The sequence below is a fragment of the Talpa europaea genome, assembly GCF_964194135.1.
Source record: "Talpa europaea genome assembly, chromosome: 15".
Lineage (NCBI taxonomy): Eukaryota > Metazoa > Chordata > Mammalia > Eulipotyphla > Talpidae > Talpa > Talpa europaea.
Window position 1 is genome coordinate 75594439 of NC_140083.1, and position 27570 is coordinate 75622008.

At 48.8% G+C, this 27570-nt stretch overlaps 1 protein-coding gene across 1 annotated transcript; it reads right to left on the minus strand.

Annotated features, from left to right (window-relative positions):
• Positions 1 to 3218: 3218 nt before the first annotated feature.
• ADA2 (adenosine deaminase 2) lies at positions 3219 to 27570 on the minus strand. Its single transcript, XM_084255731.1, has 9 exons — positions 27063 to 27570; positions 25977 to 26202; positions 25223 to 25433; positions 12803 to 12930; positions 10984 to 11074; positions 9236 to 9344; positions 6176 to 6333; positions 5103 to 5305; positions 3219 to 3363 (listed from the first exon to the last, which is right to left on the minus strand). The coding sequence occupies exons 1-9, from the start codon at positions 27382 to 27384 to the stop codon at positions 3231 to 3233; spliced, it is 1581 nt and encodes a 526-aa protein (XP_084111857.1). The 5' UTR covers positions 27385 to 27570; the 3' UTR covers positions 3219 to 3230.

Here is a 27570-nt window from a genome sequence, read left to right on the forward strand (position 1 = left end):
TATTTATGCATACAAGAGCTGGGCTACAGGCCAGAGGTGGGGGGGGGGGGCGGTGAGAGGATTCACCAGAGACAGAGTGGGGAGCAGAACAGGTAGATCTACTGAAATGCACTGCTGAGGGGAGCAGCGGGTGAGACAGGAGAGGTCTGCTGTGCCATGTGGGTGGCTCCCCGGCTGGGGATCAGACTCATGCTGCAGAGGCTATGGAGAGCTTCACAGTGCCGTGCTTAACCCCTTGTGCCACCAGGGAGGCCCGAGATCATACATTTTTATTGCTTTTTAAGCTACTGCATTTTGGGATAATCTGTTCCCCAGCAATACATAACTAGAACTGTTAACAGGGACCAAGGAGGCCGTTGAAAACCCAAACTAGCAAGCTCTAAAGGGTTCCAGCCACCTGAGTGCACAAAGACAAAGCAGACTCTTAGTGTGAAAGAACTTTAATAGAATTAACATGCATAGAGAGGGGAGAGAAGACAGGATATCAGTGTCCCAATAAAAAAACCCAAATTACCCCTCCCCTGTGGGTAAGCGTCCAGTCAAACAGAGTCAGCCTGAAGTGAGGCCACTGAAACCTGCAAAGCTTGCCACAACTCTAAGGCACCTTCTGGCAGGGAACCACAGCAAAGGGGTTCTGAAGCAGGTCCCAGAAAGCTGGGAGATAAGGAGCAAAATCAAAGTACCAGTCAAGGAAGTGGCTGTCAATGTCATCCTCTCCATATGTCTTTTTTTTTTTTTAAGCTTTATTTATTTATTTATGCATAGAAGAACTGGGGAGGTAATGTCTTATCAGCGCTAATCTCCCGATGAGAGAATTCATGGACAGAGTGGGGAGCAGAACAGGCAGATCTACTGAAATCCACCGCTGAGGGAAGCAGCGGGCGAGTCAGGAGAGGTCTGCTGCGCCATGTGGGTCACCTCCCTGGCCAGGGATCCAAATCAAGCTGCAGTGGTCATAGCGCGATAGCACTGAGATTTGACCCCTGTGCCACCAGGAAGGCCCCCCCAAGTGTCTCTTTCAAGTGCCTCTCTGTGTCTCTCTTCTGCATGTCTCCTTCCCAGCAGTACCAGGGTGCAAGTTGGGCCACAGAAGCAGGAACCTTCCTCTCTTTTCTCCTTCTTCTTCCCCAGAGCCCACCTGCCTTCCATGTCATGTAGCTTCACCAGGCTGCTCAGCTCTGCCCATCATTCAGTGGGGGTGGGGAACATGGTCCCCCCGCCTCCTTGCATGGAGATGTCTGTAACAGAACAACAGCCATCTTTGCGACAGCAGATTCAAACAACAGTCTTCCATGGATGCAAAAACTAAAGTTTCGATGAGGAGTAAAATTTTTACATAGAATTAAAGTATCCCCTACTAAATATTTATTAATCAGAAAGGAGAAAACTTTAAAATGGAGAATCCTGGCAGACATCCCCTTAGCAAAATGATCAAAGTTGACATAGGCATTGGTATGCTGGAGGGGAGGGGACACTGATTTGGAACATTTGCCATTCCTGTGGTTTAAAAACCCCCAGCAGCCAGGTTCAGACTTCCCATGGCTTAAGCAACAGCTGAAATGTTGCCCGTTGACTGTTGCCAGTGGCACAGACCACCTCCAGCTGCTCTCTTCCATGTGCCCCTGGTGTGATCACATCTGAGGTGTCCTCCCAAAAATGTATGCCCGGCACCTCTTCATAAGGGAACTACAGACAAAGTGGAAATGAGGGGCAGCCTACAAAATAACTAGCCTGTACTTTTCACAATGTCAAGGTCACAAAAGACAAAAGAAGACTTGGGAACTGTTTGGGACTGAAAGAGACAAGAGAGATCTAAGCAAATAGAATCTGAGATCCTCCTGGGTTCAGAAGGGTCAGGGCGAGGGGGCGTGTCTTATCAGCGCTGATCTGATGTGGACAGTTGGGCAGTGGGTACAGAGAAGGCACTGTCTTTAGGACATGCACACTGGAGTGTGTAGGAGTGACAGGGCAGGCCTCCAACTTAGTCTCAGTTGGTTAGAAAAAAAGTAGGCAATAAAATTTATTAAAAAAAAAAAAGAAATAAATCTTTTAAGAAAAAACAAACAAACAAAAAAAAAAAGTAGGCTAGTAGAGACGTTGCAAAAGATATAAATAGAGAACAATACATCAAATGTACAATGTTAATAATTGGGGAGCCTGGAGTGTTTTGTATTCTTGCAACTTTTCTAAAGGTTTCAATTTATTTCAAAATAATAAGATAAATGTTGCATGGCTTTCCCTGAGGTTGGATGGTCTGCACCTCCAACAATATTCCCTCGGTTGGAATTTCCAGAAGTCTCCCTGCCCTTCCCTGGAAGCTATACACAGGTACACAAAGGCTCTGACCCCAGGAAGACGGTGGGGGGTGAGGGCTCCCAACTCAGGCAGAAGGTGGAGACTGGATGAACAGTGAGTCTGGTGGCTCAGGGACGCTCAGTGTTCCAGGGCTTTAAGTTTTTCTAGCCCAGAAAATTCATCTGACCAAGAAGGAAAAGATTTGCCCTCACTCTAAGAAGTAAATAAATACACGCATACATTTAATGTAATTTGGATTACCAAATGACAAAAGGATGTTCTGTTAACAGACTTTGCTGCAGATTTCAATAGTCAACCCTGGTGCAACGTGATTTCATTTACAGAAATTCAGTCAACACACACATTTCTCCATGAGATGTATATGCCAGTCACCCTGTGGGAAGTCCCACAAGAGGAAGGCGTGAACTCTGTTTTATATCTTCTACCCCTGGCAGAAATATGACTCAGGTCCGAGGGGGTTACAACCTGTGTCCCAGGTCTTCCAAACTTGAGTATAGTTTTGCTGCTTTCCTCATTCTCTGCTCGGACTGAGCCTGTTGAACCAGGCGTGAAGGCGAGACTACGGCTGGTTTATTTTGCCAAATCAGAAACCACACTGAATCCAGGCCAGAGACCTTACACTCCCGGGAGACTCCTGTAGCCATGGCAACTGGCTCCAGCAGCCCATCCGGCTAAGTTCCATTTTCATCATCCACTGAATGTAACTCAGCTGAGTTGGGACTCTAGCGGCATCCACTGGGGTGGGTAAAGGCAATGAATCCCAGGCCCTCAGAATTAGGCAGGATCTTAGAGGGTCATCTTGTTACGCCTGGTTACCAGCCTATGGCTGAGCATCCCTAGTGGGTGAGGTTTTAACCAGCACCATGAACCAAACACTGATAAAATACAAATGGAGAGAGATGATGCGCTGTTGTCTAAGGACTCAGACACAGTGAGGGACGGTGGGTGAGAAGACACTTGCATTCACCTGCAGCCCCACAGGAATTACTTGATTCTCCTTCACACCCTTTAGTCAAGTGAAGAGAAGGCTGGTTTCGAGCCTGCCTTCTCCCAAAGACCAGGGTAAGAGGCAGAATCTAATCACACATGGTCTCTAGCTGAGGGCGAAACTTCTACATTCCTCCTTCCTCAGCAAACAGTTCCAAAGATGCAGGTTATGTGAAATCATCTTCTAGTGAATTCTAAGTAGGTTTGAGGCTTGGAGTTAGGCTCTGGGTTTGTGGTGTACGTGAAACAATTATTAGTGCTGCCCACATGGAGCTTACAGTCTGGCGGGGAGACTGTAAACAAACATAAATACATAATTGCATATGATAATAAGCATCATGAAGGAAAAGAGCAAGGTGACATAACAGGTTTCTAAGTCAGTGACAAAAATAAAAAACGAAAACTGCAACATGAAGGGTGAACAGAAGCTGGTTAAACAACAGTGGAAAGAAAAAACATTCCAGGAAACAAAAAGAACATTCCAGAAAGAAAGAATGAGAAAAAGCCCTGATGCAGGATAGGGCTAGGGGTATCTAAGGACAGAGGACCAGTGTGGCCAGTGTGCACTAGGTAAGTGCTTGGGGGTAAGAAGATGCTGGAAGGAATCCAGGTGAAACAGGTGCTATCTGTCCTGTTGAGAAACTTGGACTTTATTCCAAGTGATTGAGTTGTAAACAATGGAGGAACCTGATTTTATTTAATTTTTAAAAGTCAATTTGCCCTGTCAGGAATGAATTGGAGAAGACAAAGAGGAGAGGTCAGTTAGGAGGCTGTTATTATATCTCAGACAAGACCTTGGAGTCAGCGAGCAGCAGCTGAGGCAGAGACGTAAGTGGGTTCAAGGTGCTTTTGATACAGGGGCCAGGAAAGAGGATGGTATCAAGGAAATTGCTGAAAATGTCTGCTCTGAGCAACTGGGTAGACCAGATAAAGGTGCTATTTACCAAGATGGGAGGGACTAAGAGAAGCTTGAGAGGGATGAGTCTGAGAGTTCAGAATTGCACATAGTAGGTTTCTGAAATTCCTGTGAGTCATCCATGTGAATAAATACTTGGGTGTCAACTGCAAACAGTGATATTTAAAAGCAAAGAAGTAGATAACAATCCATAAGAAACGAGAGCATAAGGTAAGAAGCAAAGAGAAGAGGAGAAAAGAACAAAAAACAGAGCATAGGATTGAGCACAAAGGAAATCCAGTGCAGAATTCATCAGTATCTGGAAAAAACACCGAGGAAGCAATGCTCAGAGATAGGAGACTTGATGTCACTGAGGTTGAGAGATAATAGTTCAAAAGGAGATGCTTGGTCAAACAATATGGAAGCCACTGACGACATTCACAAGGTCAGTTTTGATAAAGAAATGGAGGGAAGACTCTACTGGAGTGGATTCAGGAAGGACTGAGAGTAGGTGGAGACAGCTTGTAGCAGGAAGCAGAGGAACTGGGTAAGATAAGGCTGTCTTCTCACTGTGGACTCCTGGCCACGTCAGCTACAAACTTATCCCATCTCTCCTCCCAGGTTTCCATGGCAGCTTTCTTTTCACCCTGCAGCAGGGCACTGTACCTGCAGAAGAGGAACTCAGGTCAGCCTCAGGGAAGGGGGAGCGAACAGGGAGTATGAGGGGGTCCCAGATGCTTGAAAAACGCATACCCACCCCCAGTCTAAGTGTGATGAAATAGTCAATGTTGGGAAAACCCACAGACGCCTTCCAGGCTTCTGCCTCAAACCTCTAGGAGAGGAAAATACAAGGTGTGGGGTGGGTGAGGGAGCAGGGGGTTTGGGAAAGACAGAGGACACTCACTTGATAGAGTTCATGGCCAGTTGCTTGAGTGTCCTCAGATCGGCTGTCATCCCCCCAATGCCCATGAAGGCTTCATAGAAGTCATAGGACAAGCCTTTGGCACCAAAGACAGCAGGGTCATCAGAGCTGACCACCATGGGGTAGCCAGTGGCCATCAGAACAGCTGCAGGGTGGTTTCTCAAGTCTGACACCAATTTTAGAACCTGCCCAAAAGAAGGCAAAGGAAAAAGACAGACTTGTCATGAAAGAGCAAAGACTGTGAGCATTTCCAGCTCCTTCCTTCTACCCACCGCCATTCTGAATACTGGGATGACTTCTGGGCAAAATCTTGACCCAACAAGAGTCCATCATCCTCATATTCTTCCTAATTTTCTCCAGCTTTCCGGATCACTCCAGATGTTCTCTCTGCTTCTCTCCTGGTTCCTGCTCAAAGCAGCTTTCCTGACACAGCAAGACAGGCAAGTGCACGGAGGACTCCATGCAGCAGACTCCACGCAGCAGCACCTCCCTGAACACACCCTTGTCCTTTCAGCTCTGTCCACGGTTTTGCCCAAAATCTGCCTCTTGAGGACCCTCACTGCTGCCTCATTATTATGCTTAGCAAGAGGCTGTTCTAAATAACTTAACCAAACGGGCCTTCTCTGGTGGCGCAGCGGTTGAGCACTGGCTTGCGAAGCTGCCCGCAGCCTCTGCAGCGCAGGTTCAATCCCCGGCCACCGGCGAGGGTCCCACATGGCGCACAGACCTCTCCTGCCGCCCGCTGCTCCCCTCAGCAGTGTATTTCTTGGTCAGTCTGCCTGCTCTGCTCCCCGCTCTGCCTCTGGTGAATTCTCTCACCCTCCTGCGCTTCTGACTGTACCCAGTGCTTGTATAAATTAAATAAATAAATCTTAAAAAAAAAGGCAAATTTATAAAATAAATAAATAACTTAACCAATGAGAGTTACAGAGTGGAGGAGTATAGAAAATAAATGAGTTAAGGGGACAGAATCTAGGCAGGAAGGTGGGTAATCAGAGCAGAGATTGAGTTTGGGGAGAAGATAATATTGGATTAGCCCCACGAGTCATGCTTACCTGGTTGGAGATAGGACAGACTTCTATGGGAATGTCCTTCTTCCAGGTTTCAGCCCAGACTGCTGGGTGTTTACTCAAAGCAAATCCATGCCCAATCCTGGTAGAGTTCAGTATGAGGGCATCCAGAAGGTTTCTGTCTATGGAAGTGCCCTGCCAGTCTGGGGATAAAGGGTAGTGGTCTTCAATAGACTGAATCTGATTCACAGACCAGCCTCAGATAAAGGCCCCAGAATGACCAAGAAAAAGAGAAAAGAGCATTAACACAAATACACACACATTTTCCTTTTAATGGTACTAAAAGAGGTATGGCATGCTTTTATTTTGTGTGTGTATGTATGTATTTGCATATGTAAGTGCTGAGGAAATGGACACCTACATAGGATTTATACACTGAAAGTGGATACTCAGCCAGGTAGTAACAAAACTTGGCTTCAAACTTGCAAATCTGACTTCATAGCCCACTTTCTTTCCACCCCCCTTTTTAAAAAAAGATTTATTTATTTATTTATGCATACAAGAACTGGGGTACAGGCCAGAGGTGCAGGGGGTGAGAGGATTCACCAGAGACAGAGTGGGGAGCAGAACAGGCGGATCTGCTGAAATACACTGCTGAGGGGAGCAGTGGGCGAGACAGGAGAGGTCTGCCTGCACCATGTGGGTAGTTCCCTGGCTGGGGATTGAACTTGTGCTGCAGTGATTGTAGACAGCTTCATAGTGCTTAGACTTAACCCCTTGCACCACTAGGGAGGCCCCCCACCTTTTTTTTTTTTGGTTTGTTTCCGGAACTATTTTCTGTTCATGATCTTTACAACAGTGGTTGCAGACTCTATTGATAGAATTATTCATATGTTCTTACATTTATTTACATCTTTACAGTACTCTTGGGACAATTTAGTCACAAGATCACAATGGCCAGCATGAACGGACAAAGGGGTGCAGAGCTGTGGCTGCCGACTCCCCAGCCACCCCAAGACATCTCCTTGCATGGAGGGTGAAAAGGACAGGGCCTGACTCCCCACTTTCCTTGCGACTAGGAGAGTCCTCTTGCTGGCCTGTGAGGGCCTGGGGGTGGGGGTGGGGGTGGTGCCAGGGCTTCCTTCCTAATTAAGGAGATGCCCTGGAGGAAAGTTCTCTCTTGCTTCACGGGATGTAGTCACATCTGAATGTGGCTTCACTGTCCGATGACCAAACAGGATGAGATTCTGGATGCAATGAGGACAGCGGAGGTTGCTTATCATGTGAGCTCATCTGTGACCTTATTGTAAAGCTCAGTGGAAGTGCGTACCCCATTCTTAGCAGCCAAGAGCCTCATAACAAAAGTACACGTAAAGTATTTCAATTTCACTTTCCTGTTAGGAACAAAACTCAAGAATTCCCATGACTAATGAGGGCATGTGTTTTAGGTGGATTTTCACTGATTTCCCCTGTATTATTTCTTTTCAATAATTTACTTTTAAAAATAAGGATGCTGGTATTAAATACTCAAGTCCTGGCAAAATCCTCTCCTGGGATCACACATCTTGCAATTTGGTGCGATCCTAGGTTCTGGGTTTCATACTGTTGAATGATTTTTTTAAAAAAGATGTATTTATTTATGCATACAAGAGCCAGGGTACAGGCCAGAGGTGCGGGGGGTGAGAGGATCCACCAGAGACAGAGTGGGGAGCAGAACAGGCGGATCTGCTGAAATACACTGCTGAGGGGAGCAGTGGGCGAGACAGGAGAGGTCTGCTGCGCCATGTGGGTTTCTCCCTGGTCGGCCGGGGATCGAACTCATGTTGCAGAGGCTGCAGATTGCTTCATAGTGCGGTGCTTAACCCCTTGTGCCACCAGGGAAGCCCCTGTTGAATGATTTTTCACAAGAAGTATGACTTTCCCAACTACACCACAAGCTTTTCAAGGTTACCACCTCCGAGTCCTCCCCCACAAACAGTTCTTTAAATCTCCTGGAACAGCTTTGATCTAAATTGGATCTAAATTGACTGGAAATGTCAGGAGAAAGAGATTAATGCACAAGATCCTTCCTCTGAGAGATGGTGCCATAAACCACGGTTTAAGCCTGGATGTGCAGTTCCAGCTGCCCACCCGTCTATCCTTATCTCTTTGGTCTTCTGAGCATGCCAGGTGGGAGGCAACAATGGCTTTCCTTCAGGTCTAAGCTCCCAGATCTTCATTTTGATCCAAAATTGGTCTCCTTTTGCTTAGGATTTACACATTTTGAGGACCAGAATGCGGGAGGGGCTGAGAGATGACCAATGAGCCCAGGGATTGAGCTTTGGGAAAGAGACATAGCTGGGCTGATGGCACTCCAGAAATAATGGCAGCCAGGCTCGTGGGGCAGGGCAGGATCTCCTCTTCAGCACTGGTGAGTGTGGACAGAGCCTCTCCAGGCCAGGTCTGACTCGAGGCCCTCTTTCGCCACTGCCTTGTGTGGTGTGAGACGTTGAATAGGTGAGGTCACCTCGCAATCACAGTTCACTCAAAAAATAGACATCAGGGGCCTCCCTGGTGGCACAAGGGGTTAAGTCACAGCACTATGAAGGTATCTGCAGTCTCTGTAGCAGGAGTTTGATCCCCAGTCAGGGAGCTGACCCACATGGTACAGAAGATCTCATCCGCTGCTCCCCTCAGCAGGGCATTTCAGTAGATCCACCTGTTCTGCTCCCCACTCTGTCTCTGGTGAATCCTCTCACCCCCTGCACCTCTGGCCTGTACTCCAGTTCTTGTATGCATAAATAAATATTTTTAAAAAATAAAATAGAGACCATCAGAAAGGGCCCACAATCTGACTCCATTGCACTGTTGAGCCTTGGAGTCTCCATCTAAATAACAGGTATAAAAACACCTTCCTGGCAGGACTGGGGTGAGAATTAGAAATAACACATGTAAAGTGCTGATACTGTTATTATCATTCCTTGTCCAGAGGGCGGCTTCAGGATGAATTGAGATACCATGTACTAAACGGAAAAATGCCATCCAGCTTATCCATCCACAAGCATCATGCTGCCCCAGCGTGCCATCCGCACCGCCACTGTCCCTGCCAGTCTCCCCATGGCTCACCTGTCTCTCCAGCATGGAAAAAGTAAGGCAGTTTCACGCCACGGGAAACCGGAATCAACAAAGCCTCCTTGTAGGCGTAGAGGGAGTAGCCAGTGTCCTCGCGTCCCACCTGCAGGGCAGAGGGCGGGTCATGGCGGCGTCTGTCTGTCCACGCCTCCCCAGCTGATGGGCACCTGCAGCCTGGGCACCCCTTCTTTGTGCCCTGCCTCGACTACTGGAGACACAGTCTCTTAAGAACAACCAGTGGCACAAGTGGGAGTGAGTTAATGCCAGAAATACTCCCCCCTTATTCAGGGGTATACCCTGTATTCTTCCAGGCCCTTTGTCTTCTCACGTCACTTCCCAAGCCCCTAACTTTGGCCCTGAATTTCTCAAGGGGGAGAGAAGATGAGAGGAGGCAAGAGACAGAGAGATCCAGAGGCTGAGAGGGGGCAAGAGAGACTCAGAGAGACAGAGAGAACAGGGATTGAGATGGACACAAGGGAGACTGAGAAAGGCAGAGGGTCAGACAGAGAGACCGGGACAGAGGGAAAGAGACAAAAAGGAAAAGAGAGCGCCTGAGGCCGAGCCCTGGACCAGCACGCGGGAGGAGACTGGAGCTGCAGCCTGGCCTCTCAGCGCCTGTGGCTCCCTCTGACGCGGTTCCTCAGAAGAGCGGCTCAGACAACAGCTGCACCAAAATCACGCTTTTCAAACTGAGCCACACGCACCCTCAGGGCTTTGGAGGTAGGGCCAGGAGTCAAGGAGTCTCTTTCAGAAGAGCAATTTTCACTTGGGGTCTGGGGAGGGGGGAGGGCAGCCACTTACAATGACACATTTTTATAACAAAAAATCAGGGACTTTCAAGGGAGTGGGAGGGAAAGTGGGCTTGAAGAAACGAGGCTTGCGAGTGGACGCCTATGAACGACTACCTATCCCTCCTCCGACTCCGGCTTCCCACAGGCCTTGTTCTTAGTGTCCTTGCATGGACTGTTTCGAAACCTGTGCTAGAAGCTCTCCTCCTCAGGCCCTTTGCCAGAGCTGCACACAGCAGGAAAAGGGGAGGGGAGGGGCCTCTGCTCCTTTTCTGAAGAGCAGCCCCCAAGGATCCCAGGGGTCTGGTCAAAACAATTCTTGGGGACCCGCTTCTGTGGGCTTGGGCTGGTCTGAAGAACACGCTGAAGCACAGGCCTGCGCGCAGCTGCAGCCTCTGTGACAGGAAGCCAGGTGCCTCCTAACCAGCCAGGCCAGACGGACTCAGCGTCCTTCATGACATGATCACCTTGTCACCTGGGATGTGTGGCCTGCTGTCAGGACCGGCCAGGGCTCTTTGGCAGGGGGTAAGTGATACCACCTGTGGGTGTGGCTGCAGAAGCAGATGGGGTGGCGAGGAAGGGGCCACTCCCATCTCTGACAGTGTGCCAGGCCCATCTCTGCTTCCAGACCTGACCACCATGAAGGGAACAACATGGGCTGGAAACAGGACAACAGCCAGGAGAGGGAACTAGCCCGTCGCCGTTGTCCAGCCTCCCGAATCCCTGCCTTGTTCTGGAACTTCCCTCTTTAGCCACCTGGTCTTTGCGGCTCTCTCTTCTCTCCTGACTGTCATCCCCCACAGTTCCCGAGAAAGGGCCAGTACGGAACTCTGCCGGGCCTGTGCTCAGCAGCCTGAGCCCCTGCAGGGGGGTTCAGTTGGGGCTGCCCAGCCCTTCCGGAGATCTGCCCGCTGCGCCCCCCTCTGAATAGCTGTGCTCTGCAGAGCCCATTACCAGGTCAAACCCTGCCACTGTCCTGGGGAACATAGTTCGAAGCTCCAAGGCTGCTCGCACGGATTCCATGATGAAGGACACGTTTTTGAATCTGCAAGAGAGACAGAGAGAAGCGTGGGAGACAGCCTGTCAGGCGGTGCCGCCGTATGCCCGAGCAGCCCAAGCACCTGCCTCGGGGCCTGTGGCTGGCCTAGTCCAGAGTTCCAGACAACCCTTCCCAAGCCCTCAGTGCCTAGGCCCTACCATGCTATTGAAAGACCTTTCAGTGGCTGCCTCTAGAGGGATTTCACCCAAATTCCTCTCTGTTAAGGACTCTGGCAGGCTCAGAGGGGTCCACCATCTCTGGGTGAGGGCAAGTCTTATCTGTCTGCACTTGGATGGAGTGAGTGGCCTTGTGTAAAAACTTGTCCTGCCTCCCTAAGAGGGCGGCTCCCAGAAGTGGGTGCAGTCTTGAGTTCAGAGACTCCTGGTCAGTCTCCGGCTGTGATCCTGTAGGGCAGACTTGCAACGGGACTCTTCTTCCCTGATAAAATCAGCCAGGGCCTGGCCCTCCAGAACCATCTCCCTAAGATGTTCCCCTTCTCTGAAGCGCGGGAGGGTGAGAGAATTCACCAGAGCCAGAGTGGGGAGCAGAGCAGGCAGAAGGACCAAAGTACACTGCTGAGGGGAGCAGCGGGCGGCAGGAGAGGTCTGCAGCGCTATGTGGGACCCTCCTCTGGTGGCCGGGGAGCAGCCGGGGATTGAACCGGCTCCGCAGAGGCCGCGGGTAGCTTCCCAACCCAGCGCTCAACCGCTGCGCCACCGGGGAGGCCCTCCCCTTCTCTGAACCCTCTCAGTCTTATCTCCAGGACAGCAGCGAGGCAAGCAGGGAGCCACCAGAAGAAAAAGCCAGGCTCGCTCCATAGTAGGACCAAGGTCCCCACCCACAGGTGGCTCACCTGCCCCAGTCCTCAATCCCCAGGGCCCACATTAGTCCTGCCCACTCCCCACACCTGCCCACATCCTCTCTTGCAGGGCTCTCTCCTAGCAGGCAGCTCAGCCCACTCCCTGCTGCTGCCACTGGCCCCCAGGGGGCCTCTGGATTAGGATTCAGGGAGGAGGCAGCCTGAATCTCTGTCTGTCTGGCTAGCACTTGGGTGCAGGCCTCAGAAGGGGAGGGGATTCATGGGAAGCCTGACAGCCTCCCAGAGCTCAGCCCCAAGGTGGGCTCCCTGGCTGGTGTCACTCCCATCTGGGTGCTGAGCCTGTGTCTCCTGATCAGCCTCAGGCTGTGACCCAGGAGCAGAGAGCACTTTGGTAAAATCAGCAGGAAAGTAAAACTTTCTGGACTTGCTTGGGGAGACTGGAACCTCCACAACCCCAGGTCACACGTGCTGCGGTGGGGTCTCCCCACACAGATGCTCCCTGGCTCACCCAGGGCCCTGTCACCAATCAAGTCTTCGCGCACAGTCACACTGCATGCGGTGACACTATTAGGCAGAACCCCAGTGCAAATTGAAACAAAGAAATAGGTCAATTATCTGAACATCTGGGCAAAAACATACCCTCATCATGGGGTCACCTGGGCCAATGTGGGGCCATAGCCTAGAATTTTCTGGAAAATTGCCACAGTTCTTCATTTTAATCAGGTCGTAAAGATTTGAACTAGAAATGATTTCACAGGTAGATATTTGCACACACGTATGTGCCAAGCCCATGATTCTTTGGCGTCGAGGGGTCTTGACCCTTGGCTCCCCTTCTCAAGCCTCTCTCCCTCATTCCCAGCCGTGGCGCTGCCTCAGCCCATTCACTCAGACTTGACTTTTAGCCCTGTTCTCACCTGTGCTCTGAATAAATGATTTTGATTCCAATAAACTCAGGATGCTTTTTCATAAACATGGAAGCCACCTCCTTGTAGGTCCTCACCGACCACTCTCGGTCATGGTACGTCCCGTTCAATTCGTACACCTGGGAGCAAGCACAGTCCAACCACATCAGAGGGGAGGCAGCCAGCAACTCCACCCCCAGCCACCAGTCACCTCTGAAGACCGTGGACCAGTCTCATGGTTCAACACGTGTCTCTGACGCGACTCAGAACTCCTGGCCTGTCCGGGATCCAGGCTGGCATGTCTGGGTTCCTGTCCCTTGAACAGAGCCTGGCATAGGAGGTGCTGCAAGGTACTTGTGTACTGAGGGAAGAACCAAGGAACTGGGCACAACCAGAAAGAATGACCCAAGGGCTCCATCCCCCACTCTGCCATCCCCAGGCAGAGTGCTCCCTGAAGTGGCCACAGCCACTAGGGACCCCACGAGCGGCATGATGAGTGAGAAGAGCCAGGAGTAGACAACAGGTAAGACAGAGGGAAGAGGCCGTGGGGAAGAGCTGCATCATGGGGAAGGGGTGTGAAAAGGTCCCCTAGGAGCTGAGTACACGGGAGTAGGGCCTGGCAGGTCCCCTGCCCTCCCCCCCCCCCACTCTGTTGACCCGCCATGGGCCAGCTCACACCCCTGCACAGGGTGGTAGTATGCGTTGCAGTTCAGGGTCAGGCGAGATGTGGGGGTCTACAGATGGCAGCGTGGGGGTGTGGGGGTGGGAAGAAATCATCAGCAGGGCCCAGCTGATTGCCATGGACGTGAGCTCATCACCACAGACACACGGACAGTGTAAAGAATGGGGGTCCTTAGAATGAGCTGCCTGCCCTCAAGATATTTATTATTTAGTGGAGAGACAGGCCCTCCCCGTGTTTTTTTAATTATAAGGTGGGAAGAATTAAGTACTAAATGGAGGTGCCATCTAGGACCTCTGAGGAAGAAGGAGCTTGTTTTCACTGGGTGGGATCAGAGAAGGCTCCAGAGGGGGAATGTTCCTGAAACTGGGCCTTGAGAGGTGAGTAGCATGTGCTAAGCAGGAAATGGGGGGCTGCTCTGCAAACATCCCGCGGGGGTTCCTTGTGACTGAAGGATTGTTCCTCCTGGCCTAGAGAATAGAAGCCCAAGCCGTTGGGCCAGAGGCCGGTGGCCAGGGCCAGAGACAAACAGAGCCCAGAGCTCACTCATTAGCATAAAGAGGGGCTGCTCTTGTCTTCCTGGCATCACAGGGGCTGTGACGTGTGATGTGGTCTCACGGGGCCTCTTCTCCTTTCCCTCTGGTGACTCAACCTCACTTCACTCTTCACAGCCCAGGGCACCTCCCCAACCCCCCACAGGCTACACCACTGCCCTCTGCAGCCTCCCACAGGACTCCTCCCCCAGGTCAGTTGAACAGACTCTGCTCTTCAATCTCTGTGGGTCTCACTCTGCTGCCTGGGTGGGGGTGTGGGGTGAGCAGCTGCTGTTACCTGCTCCTTCTCTTGGCGCATAGGCCTTTGCACTGTGATTTCCTCTGCTGCTGTCCCATGAAGGCTGGCAGTTCACAGCACGCCCGTCAAGCTCACGCCAGCCCCCCAGGCTCACTCTGTGCAGGTAGAATTTCCCTGATTCCTTGCTGGGGGAGTGGGCATTCAGGTTTACTGAGTGTTTATGCTTCCAGGACTTTACGTTTATTGTTATTATTATAAATGTAAAGTGCAATCCCCACAGGAAGGGGAGGTACCAGTTTCCCGGCCCCTCGGAAGGGAGAGTGGAGCTAAGCAGCTTGGGGTAGCTAAAAAGTACTTGGGAGAGACGGCTGAAGGGAGGCGAAGAAGACTTGGAGGAGGCACAAGGAGCAGAGAGACACGAAGAAGCCGCGCTTGCTTCTCTGCCTTGGACTTGAACCAGGGATGTGGGGGACACAGAAGGAGACACTTGAAAGACCCGTTGTGGGGGCTGACAATGGCATCTTGACTTGTATTTAGATTTTCCTCTTTTCCTTCCAGACTTGCCTGGTCCCTTCTGCCAGAAGGTGCCTTAGATTTGTGGCAAGATTTCAGGCCTCAGGAGCCCTGCTTTGGGCCAACCCTGTTTGGTTGGGCAGTTACCCATGAGGGGATGGGTAAATGTAATTACAAATTATTTTCACTATATTTTTTCTCTCCTCACTATTGCACACTGATTGTGTTAAAGTTCTTTTCTATTGAAGATCTTATGCATTAAGAGTATGTTTTGTCTCCGTGCAGCTGATGGCAGAATCCATTTAGAGCAGGCAGGTTTGGGGGGTCTTGGGGTGCCCCTCATTCTGCCCGCTAACATTATTGCTATTATCTAATGAAGGGGATCAGAATACACCATTTTGCCCTGGGATTATTTTGGGCTGAAGGCAATTAAGAAAGAGCAAAGACAAACAGGGCTGTTTGTGTTCCTCCTACCTCCTAAAAATAGCAGATACCTTTCCGTTCGTGACAGTGTTCTCCCTTCCAAATCCTGTTCCAGAAGGACAACTCTATCACTGCAGACAGAAAGTCAGCACTAACTAAACAGAACCCTTATCTTCTCTGAGTCTCCCCATATATTTACCATCCTCTAATCACCACTCCTTGAAGCCCAAATTCCTTTTCCATTGTCTTGTCACTCCCCTGCAATTTATTACCACTGGTTAAAATGGTATAAGAGTACCTGGTCTACCCACTTTGGGGTTGTCTGTTCTTTTCTATAAAGGCCTCCAAACACATCAAAATTAAACTTTTAACATCAAACAAAATTTGTATGCATTTTTTTTCCCGCTAATATGATTTTTTTCAATTTAATACAAGGGCCCCAAGAACAGGACCTTAAAAGATAAAAAAAGGTTACTTTTTTCCTCTCCTACATTACCAAGGGTCTTTTTTTCTTTAATGATTTATGTTATTTATTTATGCATACAAGAGCTGGGGTATAGGCCAGAGGTGTGGGGGTGAGAGGATTCACCAGAGACAGAGTGGGGAGCAGAACTGGTGGATCTACTGAAATACACTGCTGAGGGGAGCGGCAGGGGAGACAGGAGAGGTCTGCTGCACCATGTGGGTAACTCCCTGGCCGGGAATCGAACTCATGCTAGAGGAGCTGCATATTGCTTCATAGTGCTGAGATTTAACCCCTTGCGCCACCAGGAAGGCCCCCCCCAAGGGTCTTTTTAAAAGAGGCCCTTCCTGCCAACCATCAAAGCTTCAGCAAACCTCTAGGTACTCTTAGAATCTTCACATCTTTCATGCTGAGGAGGCCAATATGCTATTCCCCAGCAATTCTCAATGTGTGGTCTAGGAACCTTTGGGGCCCCGAGATTTTTTTAGGCATTCTGCAGAGTCAAAATTTTCCTCATAAAAATTTTAAGAACTTCTTTGTCTTTTTCACTTCTCATTCTCTCATGAACATGTACAGAAATTTCCAGAAGCTGCCTCACGTGTGAAATTTCACTCTGAGATCATCAATTGTGTGCTTGTTCAGTCTTGTGTTTTAAAATCTTCTATTTTAATTTCTGATACAGTATATATTATATAGAATATAATAGGTACATTCTACATAAACAAAAACTCATCCAGAAATTGTTACTTAAAGTCACACTGCACCACCCAGCTGGTCTGCAGCCGAGAGGAAGGGAATTCTGCCCTTAGCCTGCTCTGTGTGACTGTCTGTGTGCCAGACACACCAAGTGGTTCTAAATCCCTGGGGCTAGGACACACATAGTTCTATTTCCTCCCCTCCCTTCCTATGTCACCAGAGTAGGAGTTCCATAGTATTAATTTAAAAAGAGTGCTGTCTACTTGGAGTTTAAAAAGTACTAAGCCCCAGGCAGCTTGTCTGGGGGAATGAGTGAATAGATGAATGTTGGAGGGGTAGCTGATGGAGCAATATTAGCAGAACAGAAGGGAGACAAAAGAAAGAATCTTTTTAAAAAAAATCAACAAATTATAATTCTGCCTAAAAGATCCCAGGCAAATTAATTATGCAGATATGCAAATGATACAACCAAAAGCCTGATGGGGGCTTGCATATGGCAGTGGTTCCAAGTCATCAATTCTATCATTCCAGTACTTATCAAGGAAGAAGCTGGGACCCCTGCCTCCCAGGGTTCCAATCCCACTGCTGGTTCCCATAGCATAGAGAGCCATAAAGATGGAATCTGACGCCTGGGGCCGCAGATGCTGAAGAGGCATTCAGAGAATTTCCTGGTCTCCTGGTGCCCCAGTAAATCACTACCCAGGCAGCCCATGCCCAGTGTGCCTGCAGCTGTGGCCTCAGGCAAAGAAACTGTAGGCTGGATAGAAGCTCCTTGGACAGGATCTGAATGCTCAAGGGTAGTTTCCGCTTCAAAGAATAGGAGACCTTTTGGGGGGGAGAGACCTGCAACTCCTCAGCCTTCCGATAAGTATGGTTAGAATATTGCTATGATGCCAGGCATTGGAGGAAAGGCCTCAGTTGTTGGGAGATTTCTGGTCACTACCTGCATTCAGACTTCCAGTGCAGATACAATCTGTCCCATATCAATCATACCTCAAGGTGCAAGGTTCAGATTTGTCAATAGCTATAAAACACTTAGAAATAACAACTATTCATAATAATATTGTTATCACTCTATCAACAGATACAGAAAAACAACTCAAAATTTATAGTTGTCCGAAGAAGATGAGTTGATATCTAAGAATTTAACAATCTGCAAATACAAATAGATAATGCTGTTCATGCATCTATGACTGATCTAAAAGCTGCTATATTCAATTAAAAACACACTGGATTCTGGGCCTCCCTGGTGGCGCAGGGGTTCAAGTCAGTGCTATCAAGCTATCAGCAGCCACTATAGCACAAGTTTGATCGCTGGCCAGGTTGCTGACCCACATGGTGCAGCACACCTCTCCTCTCTTGCCCACTGCTCCCCTCAGCAGTGTATTTCACTAGATCCACCTCTGTCTCTGGTGAGTCCTCTCACCCCCCCACCCCCATATGTCTGGCCTACACCCCAGTTCTTTTATGCATAATAAAAATAAATCTTTTTAAAAAAAAAACTACTGGAATCAATTTATTATTTTTTTAATATTTTATGTTTCCACTGTTTTTTGTTTTTTTTTTAAGATTTATTTATTTATTTATACAAGCACTGGGTACAGTCAGAAGCGCAGGAGGGTGAGAGAATTCACCAGAGGCAGAGCGGGGAGCAGAGCAGGCAGAAGGACCGAAGTACACTGCTGAGGGGAGCAGCGGGCGGCAGGAGAGGTCTGCGCGCCATGTGGGACACTCCCCGGCGGCCGGGGATCGAACCGGTGCTACAGAGGATGCGGGCAGCTTCGCAGCCCAGCGCTCAACCGCTGCGCCACCGGGGAGGCCCTGGAATCAATTTAGAGTGTGTCAATTTTTAAGGGGAAGTTATTAAAAATGCATGCTATTTACATAAACCAATATAAAACTACATTAACCCTGAACAATGGGAAGGGGAGGTTAGGGACTTAACCTCCCAACTCCAGTGGTGGAAAATCCTCTCCACCTCACTTAATTTATAGTCATTCATAGTCAGCCCTCTTCTCTATCCTCCTATCTGCGGGGTCAACCAACAGACACAGTTGGTTAGTCGAATCAGTGAATGAGGAAACCTTGGATAAGAAGTGGACCCACACAATCCAAACCCATGCTGTTCTAGGGTCAATTGTACAAAGTTTTACGGTCTATGATATCACGGAATTATAGAATTTTGATCTTAAAGAAACCAAAGGGAAAGTAGGTACAAGGAGTTGTTCAAAGTTACACAGCTGATTTGAATCAGACCAGACACTAGGACTCAGGATGTAACAGGGTGGTCCCCGGGAAAGGGGGAGGTTCCCTGCCCCACCCAAGGGAGGGTGGAGCTGAGCAGGAAGAGGAGAAGCAGAAGAAGAGACTGAGGAAGGAAGCAGGATGGAGCCAGGAGACCTGGAGGAGGCACATGGAACCTAGAGACACATGAAGAAGCTGCGCTTGTCTTTTGGTCGTGGACGGGGTGACACAGATGTGGGTGAGACCCATGGGGAGCTGACAATGGCAGCTTTTATCTTGATGTTGATTTTGCTCTTTTCCTTCCGGGCTTGTCTGGTTGTTTCTGACTCTTTTCTGTGGGTCCCCACTGGAAGATGCTTTAGACTTGTGGCAGGCTTTGGGGCCTTGCTCTGGGACGATCCCATATGGATGGAGTTTACCCACGAGGGGACGGGTAACTTTGGGTGCTTCATTTAGAAACTAGACTCTTTGCCTTACCTGTATTGTTTCCTAGTTTTTATTAAAGTTCCTTCCCATTAAAGTGTCATATGTTTTGTGTTGATGCGGCAGATGGCAGAACCCATTTAGAATAGGCAGGTTTGCGGGGTTTGGGCTGCCCCTCTCCCTGTCCTATAACAAGGATTTCTGATTCCCAATGCAATTTGGTTTTCCTACTAGAGCACCATTCACTCTACACACATTCGTTGAGCTTCTACTGTGTGCCAGGCACATGCCGAGTGATTTATATCATCATCTCATTTAATCCTCAAAACTACATTATTAAGTAGGTCTCATTTACAGATGAGAATTTTGAAAGTTAAAAAGGTTCAAACCCAGTAGTACTCCACTGTTGGGGGGTGGGGGGAAAGGTGGGGTTCTGCCAGGTTACAGAATCTTGCTAATGCTGCCTGTCTTATCATCAGAGCAGCCCCTGTCCTCACCTTGAAACTCAGTGACAGTTGGGGGTCTCAATGTCTCAGCTCCAGCTGCACATTATTATCTCCCAGAAGGAAAAAATGCCTGGATCCCAGCCTGGACTTATCAATCAAAATTTCTAGGGTAGAACCCGCTTTTTTTTCAGCCTACCCAGATGATTCTATTGCATAATATACAACTAGAATTAAGATCTACTATTTTTGTCAAATTGATGGACAAGTAAGCAACACAATCACTGCATAAGAGAATAAGGGGGGCAATCCAGGGGGCCTCCTAACTTCCACTGAGATTCTGAACTTCTTAACTTTCAAATCCTCATCTGTAAATGTGATCTATTTACTATTGCGATTTTGAGGAATAAATGAGATGATGATATAAATCACTCGGCGTGTGCCTGGAACATAGTAGACGCCAAGCAGAGGCTGTCTTCTTGCAGAGCAGCATCAAGCATATGAACTGGTGGTCACATCAGCAACTACAGCAACTAACTAGGTGCTAAGAATCCAGGACCAGCCTTGCAGAGTGGGGGGCAGGAAGGCAGGAAGCGCTTGTTGCACTAGCAATGGCACCCAGGAAAATCCTGGGAACCACCAACCTGTCTCTCGGCAAGAGTTCCCGTCAGTGTCAGCAGGGCAACCTCCAGTAGATAATCCTCTTGGGTCTTCTAAGATCTCCACTCTAGAGACTGGCCAGGACCCAGTCTGGGCCTCAGATTCTGGCCGTGGGGGAAGGGACCGGAGCCCTGGAGATTAGACCCGCCTAGCAACTGTTGCTAAAGGCAAGTAGCCTTTGTTATTGAGCATTAGTAACACAATAGGAGGCTGAGCGGCCAGGATAGTCCATCAACATCATCCCAGGCCCTGAATTAGCCCCACTAGCAAGAAGGGGGAGGTAGTGCGGCTCAGCAAAAGAATTCCAGGGCAGACGGTTTTTAGTTGTTAATGTGTTGATGGCTCCCCCTACTCTGGCTAATGGGGGGCATTAAGGCATCGAGTCTCTATTGCAAGGGGCCTTTGTTCCAGGGTCAGACCAGAACAAATGGTCAAATCCCATCCCCCTCAGCCTCCACAGAATCCCAAATCCCAGCAGCCCTCCACTTTCTAGAAAGGCTGCTTAGGGGAGAGAGGGGGTGAGCAGAGTGGGCGAGGAGTCCCCAAGTTAAATGCTTCTGGAGTTCAGCTCTGGTGAGGAGAAAATACCAACTGCAGAGAAGGGGGAGGGATGGAATAGGAAGCCACTGCTCCAACTTTTCCCTCTTATCCTCTGAACTAATTTCTCAGCAGCTTCCCCCAAATACTAGCACCTGGAGCTCAAGAGGAAAGTCACAGCTTTCAAAAGAACCGAGAGCCAAACTGCATCTCTGTGATTTTCTCCCTTCCTCCCTCTTCCTCTCCCCCTCCCCTAAGGCATCCTAGGCACTTTCCCCAGTCCCCACACTGAGGAAGTTCCCAGATTTTGCCCACCCGGAAGCCATCCCCTGGGAGGGGTCCGTCATTCTGGGTAAAGCATCAGCTTGGCCAGGCCAGGGCCTCTCATCCCCCTGCAGAAGAGCTGGAACACCCTCTCAGGGGACTCCTTTCAGACAAGTGTGGTGGCCACAACGCCCAGAAAGCCCACATGTGGCCTCTGCCCAGTTACTCTTTACTACCCACATGACCCTGGTCAAGCTTTTCGATGGAGCCTCTGTTTCCATATCTGCAATGCAGGGTCATTGTGAGGCTCATAGAAGGCAAGGCAGGCGGCATGCTGTGTCAAGGTCAAGATGAAGAGGGCCCTATTGCCAAGTGCTGGCTGGGTCAGACCAGTTGCACCAGCATCACTGTGACAGTTAACTCTGCAGCTTCCTGGCCCTACCCAAAAACTGGAATATTAGGAGATCAGGGTCAAAACATGAATCTTAAACAGCACTGCCAAAGTATCCAGAGGTCCACCCAAGTTTGGAAGTAAACATTACAGGAAGACAAGAGAGATATATCATTGTCCCTGGACACTGGGGTGAGGGGTTGATGGACATACCATGGAAATGGGGCAAAAGTCAGACCAAGAGGAGAGTGGGTTGGGTGGGATGCAGTGGGCAGAGCCTGTGCTTGGAGGAGGATTTTCCAAGCCAATGCACAGGAATACATTTCCAACCTACATAGTCCGGGCCCAGTGCCAGTTCATCTTTTTGGGTGACTTAATAGAAAGTAAACTGACCCACTCTTTTCTTTGAAGAGGATTATTTGTGCCCTTGTTTCATGGACTCAGCTCACAAAACTGATGAAAGCTCTATAAAGATAACAGCCCCCCCCCCACTTCCCAAGAAGTCAGAAATACAAATACAAATTTGTTCTCAGAATTAAACTATGAAACACCCAATGCAGGTGGAGATATTCACCTCTTCAGGGCTAAACTGGGAGCTAACCTAGAAAGGGCATTAACACATCTAAGAAAAAAGGGTGATTGGTTGGGGGGGGGGGTAAGAGAAGGGAGAAGAGACTGGAGGAAGCTTTGTGTCAGAAGAAGGGGAAGGAAGTCCTGACCCACAAACCTGAATTACTGGTTCTTGGTGCAGGTGTAACCTTTCTTAAAGGGTTCTTGAACCCTTTAAATCAAACTGGGGTTGAAAGTCAGTTTAGGAATCCTAATCAGAATTTAAAATTTTCTTTAGTGTGCAGAAATATCAGAGCAGATGTTGTAGATGTCAAATGTAAGCAGTTAGTTATTTAGACCATGTACAGTGTTTACTTGGACAAAACAGTATAAGAGTAGGCAGATAGTACACATTCTCAGCGAAAGCTATCCACTTCCTTGACTCCCAGACTCACAACCCCTTGTATAAACTCTGGAGGACCAGGCCCTCAATTTCCACTGCAACTAGACAAGTGTGGGTCTTCTTTCTAGTCTTCCTGCCCCATTCAAATAGGGTTCTGAATATTAATTTCATACTGTGTGTTTACTTTTTTCCAGAAATGTTTTATAGATGTATATGGATTCATATGAAAACACTTCTTCAATAGTCAGATTATTCTAGGACTTTTTCCCCCCTGGGGAAAGAGACTCCCTCAGAAACTCAGAGCTCAGTGATGAGGCATATTAGAGTTCTGTTTCACCAACACTTTTCTGGCTATAATTTGGCTGGCGCCACCTGGGAGGTCCCCCAATGGCACTTTCTTCAAGTGCACACAGAACATTATCAAGAACAGACAATATTTTGGGACATCGTCAATTGTCAATTAATTAAAAGGAAATCAAGGCAGAAATTTAAAATACCTAAATACCTAAGACAAACAAAACTGATGATACAAATTACCAGAATCTATGGGACACAGCCAAAGTAGTCTTAGGGGAAAGATAATTAGGCTCACATCAAAAAGCAAGAAAGGGCCTCCCTGGGGGCGCAAGTGGTTAAGATGCAACCTATGAAGCTATCTGCAGCCAGTGCAGCACAAGTTCAAGGCCTGGCCAGGGAGCAAACCACATGGCACAGCAGATCTCTCCTGACTCACTGCTGCTCCCCTCAGCAGTGTATTTCCGTCGACCTGCCTGTTCTGTTCCCCACTCTGTCTCTGGTGAATCCTCTCACCCTCCCACACTTCTGGCCTGTACCCCAGCTCTTGTATGCATAAATAAATAAATCTTTCTTAAAAAAAAAAAAGCCAGAAAAATCCCAAGTAAACAATCATACTTAAAGCAACTTGAAAAAGAGGAACAAACAAGACCCAAATTTAGTAGAATGAAAGAAATAATAAAAATAAGAATGGAAGTAAATGGAAAACTATATGACCCAGCAATCTACTGTTAGGCATATATCCACAGAATATGAAACCATGAACAAAAAAATTCATATGTTCCACAAAGTTCAGGGCCTCCCTGGTGTGGCACAAGGGGATAAGCACAGCACTATGAAGCTGTCTGCAGTATCTGCAGCACAAGTTCGATCCCTGGCCAAGGAGCTACCCACATGGCATAGCAGACCTCTCCTGAGTCTCCCGCTGCTCTCCTCAACAGTGTATTTCAGTGGATCTGCCTGTTCTGCTTCCCATTCTGTCTCTGGTGAGTCCTCTCATCCCCCACACCTCTGGCTTGTACCTCAGTTCTTGTATGCATAAATAAATAAATCCTTAAAAAAAAGAACAGTTCATAGCAGCACATACCACTGAGTATTATACAGCCATAAGAAAGGATACAATGCAGTTATTTTCAACAAAAATGAAGGGAATTTGAGAGAATTATGTGCAGCAACATCAGAACAATAAAGATAAATACTGAACATATATATAGCAGACAATTTGATAATGTAAAACACTTCAAAACTATTGGACACATTAGCAAACATCCTGAGGCCTCTGAGGTTAAGAGGGAGGGTGTAGAGAACAGAACAAGGGGACACAAAGGATGAGGAGGGTGTTAAAGTAAAATAAAAGTAATGGTAAAAATCTCTAGTCCTATTTGCAGGTTGATAGGATATAGGATAACATTTTCAGGACTCAGTTTTACCTATGGAAGTCTCTTAAACATTCTTTTTATTTTTTTTTTAAAAAACTTATTTTATTCATGCATACAAGAACCAGGGTACAGGCCAGAGGTGCGGGAGGATGAGAGGACTCACCAGAGGCAGAGCAGGAAACAAAACAGGCAGACTGACTGAAATACACTGCTGAGGAGAGTACCAGGTGAGTCAGGAGAGGTCTGCTGCACCATGTGGGTATCTCCGCGGCCGGCCAGAATTGAACCCGCGCTGCAGAGGCTGCGGACAGCTTCACAGCATATTGCACTCAACTGCCTGGGCCACCAGGGAAGCCTCTTTTAAACAATCTGATAAAAGAATACTTGGAACAAATATTCGTGTGCCTCTGTTTAAAAAAAAATAGTTCCTTGAGTGTTCCACTTTAAAAAAAAGAAAACCACCGGGACTAAAATAACATAAAAAGAGTAACATTGCATATAGGTAGAATTATATAAACAAAATTGAAAATAATGCATTCATTCTTTAATTGCTTTGTTTTATCCCCTATTTTTCCTTAGCACTTTTACTGCTTCTTTCACTTTATCTCAGTCAGTCAACTGCAATAACAAAAAGATGGGGCCTCCCTGGTGGCCTACCACCTTGAAGTTCCACTGAGACAAACTGAGTTCAAGACCCAGGCAGGGAGCTACCCACATGGTGCAGCAGACCTCTCCTGTCTCGCCCACTGCTCCCCTCAGCAGTGTATTTCGGTGGATCCGCCTGTTCTGCTCCCCACTCTGTTTCTGTTGAATCCTCCCACTGCATCTCTCATCTACACCCCAGTTCTTCTACGCAAAATAAATAAAAATCTTACAATAAAGGAATAATTCTTTAAAAAAAGAAAAGGGGGGGGGGCAAAAGGTCCAGGCAAGAGGCACTGCTCAGTGTGAGAGACCAGGAACCCTGGGTGTCCCTTGGGCTGTGGACATGTGGAAGGGGGTAAGAGATTGTTGCCTGACGCAACAAGTGGCTGACAAAGACACAGGCGTCGTGGAGCAGGCTGCACAAGGCAGGATGCTCCACAAGAGATTCACCGCTTTTGCTACCCCCAGTCCAGTGCATTTCAGGTCTCCTTGCTCATGGTGGCCCCTGAAAAGTTTCACATTTTACCGGGGCTGAAATCAGGAGGGTAGGGAGGACCAGGGTAGGAACGGTGACGACAGACAGTGTATGATGTGAAAGTCAAGCCCAAGCAGAGAAGGGGCGGGATGGGCTCACCGGGAACAACATGGCTCTGAGCTCCAGGTACAGCACGTTGTCCTCATAGAACTCCTGCAGGCCCTGGAAGATGTAGTCTCTGAACACCGGTGCATAGTGGACGAGGCCCGCGATGGTGAAAAAGATGGCTTCAAACTTAGACCAGACCACATTTTGGTTTGCATAAGCTACATCAGGGTTTTCCGTCATCATAGTAAAATTTCTCAGCAGGCTGTGCAGGACACAAAGGGACAGGCTGAGGAGGCCTGTGTGAGGCCAGGGCACCTGCAGGATTTCTTCCGCTTGTTGGTTTCCTTCACTCAGAAGCAAACCAGGCTATAAAAGCAATGAAGGGAGGGGGCCTTCCTGGTGGCGCAAGGGGTTAAGCCTCAGCACTCTCAAGCTATCTGCAGCCACTGCAGCACTGGGGTGTAGGCCAGGGGTGCTGGGGGGTGAGAAGATTCACCAGAGACATAGTAGGGAGCAGAACAGGCAGATATGCTGAAATGCACTGCTGAGGGGAGCAGCAGGCAACACAGGAGAGGTCTGCTGTGCCATGTGGGTCAGCTCCCTGGCTGGGGATAGAGTTCAGGAACACAGGCTGTTTGGGATGGAACACAGGCTGTCCAAGATAGCGCTGAGATTTAACTCCTACACATCAGGGGGCCCCACCTCTGGATAATTTTTAAGGCCAGATTCTTGTCCATAGGTCTGTACAAGGGCAGCCCACCCACCACCCGGGACGGGCTATTGACCCATGTCCTGTGAACAACACCTGTTATCAAATTCAGTGACATTTTGCAGCATCTTCCGATATTTCTCTAGCAGAATCCACTCTGAACACTCTGTTGGCGCAGGGGTGGGAGGAGTCGGGTAAGCAAATTTGAACTGCATGGCCCCGCGTGGAGTGAAACAGAAGTGGCAGTGCGGCCTGTATGTGGCATTTTTCACCAGCCAGTCCATACTCAGGATGCCGAAGTCATGGAGGTGTAAGGCAGCCCCTGGAGAGGCAAGGAGGGGCCAGAGGTGAAGTCCAGATTGCAGGGATCTCTGAGGACAGAGAAGATTGGCCCAGAAAAGATGGGATGGGCCAGGAATTCTATCTGGTCAAGTTCCATGGAATTGAAGGTCATTGTCAGTCCCCCTGTCACCACTGCCTTCTTGGGTCTGGCTTAAGAATGGGGCTTCCCTGCTGCCTCCCTCACTAGTCAAAGCGGGGTAGTCTTATTAGGAAGGGCAGCATAGTAGGATGGGGGAGCTACAGGCTGGGAGCTGCAGGCTGAGGTTTAAGTTGAGTTTCCATCAGCTTCTAGTTCTCTCCATCGGGAACGCAAGCCTTTCAGTGAGGCCTTGCCACCCACACTGCACAGAGATGCAATGAGAATATGCCTCAGCACAGTCCCTCCTGCTCATATGTGAATACTTGACCTTGACCTGCTCATCCTGCTCACCATCACCCCACCCCAGGCTCTTCATTCCATGCTGCCGCCTGCCTGTGTCTGTGCAGCTTCTGTTCTGCAGATTTTATGGTTTGAGGCCCTGGGCTTGTCCTTCGGATCTAACACAAATATTGAAACTGGCCTCCTCAAAATACAGCATACTCTGTCCCTACTCCTCCTGCTTCATCTTAGCATCCAAACTTGACCCTGGCCCCACATCAGCCTATGTCTTGGCTGTGTGAACCTTGGGGTCACCCTCTAGGCCCCCTGCTTTCCATCAACTGGGGATACTATTTTACCAAACTCACAGGCTCAGAGTCGCTGTGTGGAGTCTCTGGGGCCCCTTTAGAACACTAACAGCTCCAAGTGTGGTTTCCCTGCATCTTTTCAGGACCCCAACACCGACCTCTCCAAACCTCTACCTTTTGGCATCTTCTTCAGGATATTAAACACCTCACTTTTCTCAATGAGACTCTTGGCCTGGAAAAAGTGCATGCTGGGTGGGAAATTCTGGGTCTTCATGGCCTGCGTCAGCTCTGCCTTTTTGAGGGTCATTAGCTTCGTATTGGCCAGCTCTTCTTCTTTCTTCAGCACCAGCTGCCCCCCCAGCTGCATCATCTTCTCTCTCATTAGCAGCTGGTTCCGCTCCTCATCTATAGGTATGCCCAAGCAGGAAGACGACATCGCCACTGCCCACAGCAGGGATAGCAGGGCCGGCCGCCCGGGAGGGACACCCACCAGCATTGGGATGCCTGCAAGAGGAAAAGGCTTGGATGAGACCCAGTGGCATTAAGGAGGTGGGGAGGGAGAAAAAGAGGTGTCTACAGATGTAAACACTGGGCTCTGATTTTCCTTCTCCAGCACTGTTTGCAGATTACCAGAAAGCAATATATTTTGCTTCATTTCCTCTCAGACCCCAAAGACCCCCAG

What these genes read in the sequence shown, in the direction of transcription:
- ADA2 (XM_084255731.1), bottom strand. Translation starts at nt 27,384, where the DNA reads ATGCTGGTGGGTGTCCCTCCCGGGCGGCCGGCCCTGCTATCCCTGCTG. An exon ending in TCTGTCCTATCTCCAACCAG is followed by an intron (nt 5,306 to 6,175) that starts GTAAGCATGACT and finishes TCTTTTGGGCAG; the next exon opens with GTTCTAAAATTGGTGTCAGA. An exon ending in CTGGCCATGAACTCTATCAA is followed by an intron (nt 3,364 to 5,102) that starts GTGAGTGTCCTC and finishes GGTCTTTGGGAG; the next exon opens with AAGGCAGGCTCGAAACCAGC.